The sequence below is a fragment of the Spea bombifrons genome, chromosome 5, assembly GCF_027358695.1.
Source record: "Spea bombifrons isolate aSpeBom1 chromosome 5, aSpeBom1.2.pri, whole genome shotgun sequence".
Taxonomy (NCBI): Eukaryota; Metazoa; Chordata; class Amphibia; order Anura; family Pelobatidae; genus Spea; species Spea bombifrons.
This window is the reverse complement of record NC_071091.1, coordinates 62,672,115-62,678,721: the sequence shown is the minus strand read 5'-3', so window position 1 is coordinate 62,678,721 and position 6,607 is coordinate 62,672,115. Positions and strand designations below refer to the sequence as shown.

The 6,607-nt window shown below is 39.1% G+C and overlaps 1 protein-coding gene across 1 annotated transcript; it reads right to left on the bottom strand.

Moving 5' to 3' along the window:
- Positions 1–132: 132 nt before the first annotated feature.
- On the bottom strand, positions 133–5,826 carry SNRNP48 (small nuclear ribonucleoprotein U11/U12 subunit 48). Its single transcript, XM_053466638.1, has 9 exons — positions 5,674–5,826; positions 5,000–5,110; positions 4,843–4,903; positions 3,716–3,796; positions 2,467–2,655; positions 1,891–2,012; positions 1,529–1,635; positions 585–737; positions 133–252 (listed from the first exon to the last, which is right to left on the bottom strand). Exons 1-9 carry the CDS (start codon positions 5,806–5,808, stop codon positions 201–203), a joined length of 1,011 nt encoding a protein of 336 aa, XP_053322613.1. The 5' UTR covers positions 5,809–5,826; the 3' UTR covers positions 133–200.
- Positions 5,827–6,607: the final 781 nt, after the last annotated feature.

The window sequence follows — 6,607 nt, the reverse complement described above, 5'->3', positions numbered from 1 at the left end:
GTTTCAAACCTCATAATGAATAGCATAAAGTCGAGTAGCTGAAACACAACCCTGACTACTCTCCTTTTAGTGAATAGACCAAGGTGTTTGTTAGCATATCATTGTCTCAAATTAAGAGCACAGTCGGGTTCATTTGCTCTGTAACTCATATTTAATATGTTTCAAGAAATATTACATTTACAAAATGAATCAAACACGGCTTAGTCTTCTTTGTGTCGTCTTCTTTTATGACTGTGGTGGCGTTCTTTCTCCCTGAAATAAAACAAAACATAGCATACGTTTAGAGAGACCACACGATACCTGGGTGGGATCTTTAAATACATGCAATTGCATGGATTCTACATCTCTGAACACATCTTCTGTAATGTGTACATTCAAGGCCATTGTTGGGGGGGCCTGCTTCTAATGAAACCCCACCTTGCACATTTTTGGCAAGCACACCCATTGACTTGTATTCAAAGGGCTGTCTAGGATACCATAGTGTCTGTTTAAACACTCTGAAGATTTCCATATGCATTTGTAAGCTCATTCTTTATGTCTGTGATGGTTCAGGTCACTGTAATTTTAATTAACGTAAATCTTGCCTGTCTCTCTTCTGTTTAGAGTCCTCTTTATCCCGACTGCGGTGTCTGCGTGGGCTCCTGCTGCGTTCTCGGTGGCGTCCAGAATGCCGGCTGTCCCTATGACTATCTGTGGAATGCCTGGAATCTAGGGAGGGTGACCTTGGCACCTCTTTCCTAGAGGAAACAAACAATTCATCAAATTACTTACATATAGAGATTATATATATATATATATATATATATATATATATATATATATATATATATATATATATATATATATAGATATATATAGATATATATATAAATAATGGGTCTGCCTGTTTTTTGTTCTCCTGCATGCCCATTGAGTTCTTTAGTACCGTATGGTAGCCCGGTATTTCACGAGTCAGTTACTTGTGGTAAACACATTTGGAGTTAATGCAGTCTTGTGGCTTTTTCGGGTCCCTGGATGCCTGACAACCAGACATGATTAAAATATCTGGTTTTATGTAATCCAGGAAACTAGAATTCGATCGCTGTTGCGTTGAAGCCGGAGGAATTTTGTTGTGGTGGAACTGCGCAAAGTGCGATGATGCAACACATTCATGACATAATTTCCCGAAACAAACGTTTTAAATCATGGGTGAGAGTTACGTAGGAGATAAGTAGCAGGCGAAGCGTACATGTCTCCCACACAGCAGCACTATGCTCCCTCTAGTAAGAAGTTTTACATATTACACTATTTGTTCAATCTTGAAGGTATATTCCGCCCCCTGTTGGTCTTTTGCTTTAGTAAGGGAACATTATTAAAAGGAACATAACCTACACCAAGGCTCAGAAGCAACCACAGACAGGAGCAAAAGCGACACATGCCCCATGGCTCCTTCTGCAATTCGGCCAAGGCAGCGATTTTGATTAAAGAAAATAAAAAAAATAAAAAAGGGAGATGCGATAAACATTTGCTCAAGAAAAGCATCACTTGCCGTCTAACAGAGGATGAAGAAATGGTAGAGCTTGCTTCATCATGTGCTTCATCCTTCCAGTGGCTGGTCAGCTCTTCCATGTGCACATCTATGACATCTCGTATTATCTGTAAAGAAAAATCAGTGACTTCTTGTTGGAAACAAAAAAAACGGAAGCAAAAAATGATAATGCCCTTATGCTAAATAGAACGGTCACTTTTCCTAGGTAGGAATCTGGAGACATCAGAAGCAAAAGATCTATCATGCAGTCCATAATTACCATCACCATAAAAAAAGACTACAGGATTTTAACTCAAAAGATATTTTAGTCTGTATTTTGAGGAAGCCATACTCCCGGTAACTCTGTTTCTGAAGCGCCTTACCTCTGTGTACGACTTCTTAGTTATGTGAACGTTTTTTGCTCTGTAAGATTGTCTTCGTCTCTTATAATCTCTCATTTCTGCCATGATTTCAAGGTGCGATTTAGGACCTTTCTGGCCATCATCTAACAAACAAACAGGGAAAATAATCAGGACATTGTTCTTTCACTGTGTTAATTGCTGTGCTTGTGTATAATTACAAAAAGAAGGGGATTCTAGTCTACAGAAAGTGCAGTACTTGTTTTAATGGCTGTACTTCCTACAGAGATAAGGAAGAAGTACCAGCGCAAAATCTTACAAAGACTATACGCTAACTTATAAAATAGCCACATCCATGGACCAGTGTGGCTTGATTTGTAAAGAGGCGTTTATGGTCACATAAATCAAATATTACTTCTAATAGTTTGTCTAAAAATATTATAAAGAAAGCATTTTGACTTCATAGTCTATGTTGTCCCTTTACTCAGCCGAATCAATACCTACAGACTATTAAGAATTATAAAATCCAGCCCCTCTTAGTGCTACAACTCTTTACAGTGCTAATAAAAACATTAGAAACAAACTACACAGAACCTTTACCTTGGTTGATCTTGGCAGCCAAATCCTCAAAAAGATCAGAATTATTCTGATCCAGAAGCGTTATAGCTCTCTGCTTCTTACTTTCACAAAGAACATAGTCATAGATGGCCAGTCGGTCCGCCGGTGTCAGGTCACAGATAGCATGCTTGTGATTCTGAGGAACCTCAACAGGAGAAGAGGAGTATGCACCTGCAGTTCATGAAAAGATTGGCATTGGTGGGACATTTTTTACCAACAAAGCTATTGACATAATCCTTCACATATTCACATACACAGAAAACATACCCACAAATTAACACAGAAGGGTGTGAAAGACCTGAATCCATTTATTAAATTTATTGAACAAAAATTCTCAGCTTAAGCGCAAGTCTGAGCACACTGCCGATAGTAACCAGGTTGCACAGAATAATGGATAAAACCATACATACGCCGCAGATATAGAATCGACCCTTCATAAGAGGATGCAGGCAACTGAATCACATCCATTACATTTTGATAAACAAGTACACATCTTTTCTTATTTGGAAGGATTCAAAGTCAAGGTTATACGCTAAAATGTTTTTCTTAATAGGGAAGGTTCAAAGGAAAATGTGTTTCTTTTTTTTTTGCGACCGCTTTTAGCAGAAGCTATTTTTCACTATTGCCCACCCTCCAAATGGACTGAATTAGACCATAATCATACGATGAGGCACTGGCAAAGTCACATGTATTGGACCAGGCTAAAGAGGTAACTCTTTAAGACATCTGAAACCAAGCAGAGAAGTTACGTAACCTAAAAACACCCCAGAAAGCCTACAAAAGCAAACTGGATCGCTCTTGATACAAAACAATGGATGCCCAGAATCGACTCTGTTACTAAGACGGCGGGGATATAAATCAGGTCTTTCGAAAAGGATATCACTTGGAAAAAGGATACCGTACATACATATGGGATTGTATCGGAAAATGGCAAGATATCCATTTTATACTCACCCCTGTTATAAAAAGAGAAAGAACCAAAGACAACCATTGTTGTGCTTAAAGTAATAAAACAGTGCAATGTGTATCAATTTCAAGACATCCCAACCTCCAAATGTACAGCATGTAGTTAAGGAGGCTATTTACTGCCTGCCCAAACTGACCATTTGCTAGATTTTTGTGTGTTTGTGTTAGCAGGTGGCGCGTCATGATTTCTCATGAACCACTGATGTCGAGATTGTCACCATCTGTATTTCACTTTTAAATACACTTGTTGTATTGCCACACTTACTTTTGTCGTACGCTCCATCATCTCTGCCACTTGTCGCATTATCCCTATTTTCTTTAATTATCTGAAACTGCTTATCTTTGTCTGTTGGAGAAAAGAAACCGTACGAACAATTTTTCTTTTAAGTAAAAAAACATATGTTTTCCTGTCTATGTTGAAAATACATAAAATAGAGAAACATATTTTAGATTCATAAATGCCAGTTGAAATTAACATTAGCCATGAATCAAGAAAGAAATAGTTAGGGAAGGAAAGATTACTAACAATTGAGTTAATGTCACACAGAAAAACCAATGGACTGTGATAAGCTCACTTGGGATAAAGTAGTTTCTTCTAAATAAACTGATGGGTTTGTGGCAATAATGGTATCATGATCAAAGTACTCCTTTAAACAAGGATATCTAAGGAAATACATTCTATAATGTAGTATCAAAACTGCAATTAGCACACACTTAGAGGGACACTCCAGCCATCATATGCAACTTAAAGTATATGATAGCTGCATCGTCTGTTTAAAGTTTTGGCAAACGCATGAGTGGAAAGTGTTACAATTTATTTGAATGAGGAGCACTTTCCTGCCTCTGATTGGCTGCTTGAACCAGCTAATCAGTGGCAAGAATAGCCTGACCATGGAGGTGGAGTGTAGCTGCTGCAGCAGGGCTGCATCTTCCTGTTCAAGCAGTTGGAAGAATGCAAATTAAAGTACTCTGTGGGGCTGTCAGGGGCATCAAACCGTTCCTTTAAGTATCAATTGGAGAAGGGAAATTTGCATAAATTAATATTAGGCCCCATTTTTACAAGAATAAACCGATATCAGATAAGGAGATAACTCAGATAACAGAGACTGGGATGAACATGCAACCACTTGAACGTTTAGTAGCAAAGTTCCCCTTCTTTTTTTCCCCTCATAATTTTGTCAAGAGAATCAGAGTCGCATATTGCCTAGAATTAGAATAATAATATATGTTTACGTAAAAAAAAAAAATGGAGGATATTATTGTTTCCATGTGAAAGCTGATTTTCTAGCGGATAATTAGCATCCATAAACGCCCGTTAACATCTACATTAGAGTGAATGAAAAGTTAGTCTTGCTGCAGTTTTGTTATTGGCTAGAATGGAAACAGACATACCTATGACAACTGAAGGTACATTTGCTTTTTCATAGAAATAGCGAGGATCGTATATTGCTTCCTGTATAGAAGAGAGAAAAAAAAGAAAACTTAACTAGTGAAAAGCGGCCATTCAGACAGAACCCATAAGCCATCGCAAGGCACTTTCATAACCTACCTCCTCCTCCTTGCTATAACCCAGTTTCCGGAGCCTACATTTAGCTACATGCTTCTCGAGAGAGGATTTAGGCATTCGATGATTACTGTCGTACGGGCATTGCGCGGTATCCTATAAAGAAAAAAATACAACTTATTGAACCAAGCGACACGGCTGATCGCAGAGCGACTCATCTCATTCCATTCATTCTTTAATTACTATATTCTGATCTACCAACACCAGACAAATTCTGTAAGTTGCATTGAACACAGTAAATTAGTGCACGATCCACGCCCGTGGTAGCAAATTGCACTTGATGCCCTAGATTACAGTATAGGGGAATCTTGCTGAATGTATAGAACGCTGATGGCAAGTTACTACCAAGTATGCCTCTTTAGGATAGAAAGGGACTGCCATCCCCTGCCCTCAACGTGTATAATTGAATTATACATGCCTAAAGACTATTTACCCAAGTAGCAGAGCATGTATATAAAAGCTGAAAACATCTATAAATGCAATTGTGTAAATAAAATGCACAATTTTCTGTAAAATTCTGTACTGCTAAATAAATGCCTATTAAGACCTAAATAGTTGCTCCCAGAATCATAGGACTGAATGGGGGTTCACCCCTCCCTTTAGCTACGTATTACATTAATAGTAACAAGCAAAGGTCAGGGATGGATTATGGGTCCCACCTGCTCTCCCGGTGCGAAGTCATCTTCCCACCCCAGCTCCTCCAGCAGCCTAGACAAACGGCCCTGACATTGCTCGGTAAACTCTTGTAACTCCCGGAGCAGATGTTTACGACTTCCAGGCTCCGCTTCCTCCATTATGTCGCCGCAACCGGAATTCGCTGCGAGAAGGGGGCGGAGCCGGAGCGTTTCAAGCCTCGCTCTGGAGTGGAAGACAAATAAGGAAGTAGATCTACGTTAGAAGTAGTGGACGTGTGGTATTGATGCTTCAGTGGGGTTCCCCGTTCTGGAGGTTGACCCCCGGTCAGTCTTTTGTAAGACATCAGGTTTGGTTAGGCTGAAGGAAATGTTTCAGTATTCTACAGCCATAAAAGTGGCAAGAATAGGAATAAATGCGTTTATGGGAATAAAATACATTATTTTTCTAAATGCCTTCCTGCTGCTGACCTACAATATACCCCAATCAAACTAAAATATGGCTTTTTGGTCATTGAAAGTATCGGGAGGTATGAGGCAGTCCTGTATTTATGGCACTGGTCAGCAAAAATGCTATATACATTGCTTTTTTATTGTTATTAATTTCTAGATGCAGTGCTTATTACAGTAAGTATATTCAAAGGGTATGACAAAACTAAAACAGACAACATAAAGTGGGCTATGCTCGCAAGCTTGAAATCTTTTAATGAATTGTCACATATCAGTACTACTGACATCTACCGTATATTTCGGCGTATAAGACGACTGGGCGTATAAGACGACCCCCAACTTTTCCACTTAAAATATAGAGTTTGGGCTATACTCGCCATATAAGACTACCCCTCTCCCCAGCATACAACAACCAGCCAATCACGGCAAGCGATGTACCTTACCGGTGATTGGCTGGTTGTTATACAGACATATACATACATACACTGCCCTTACACACACACACATATAT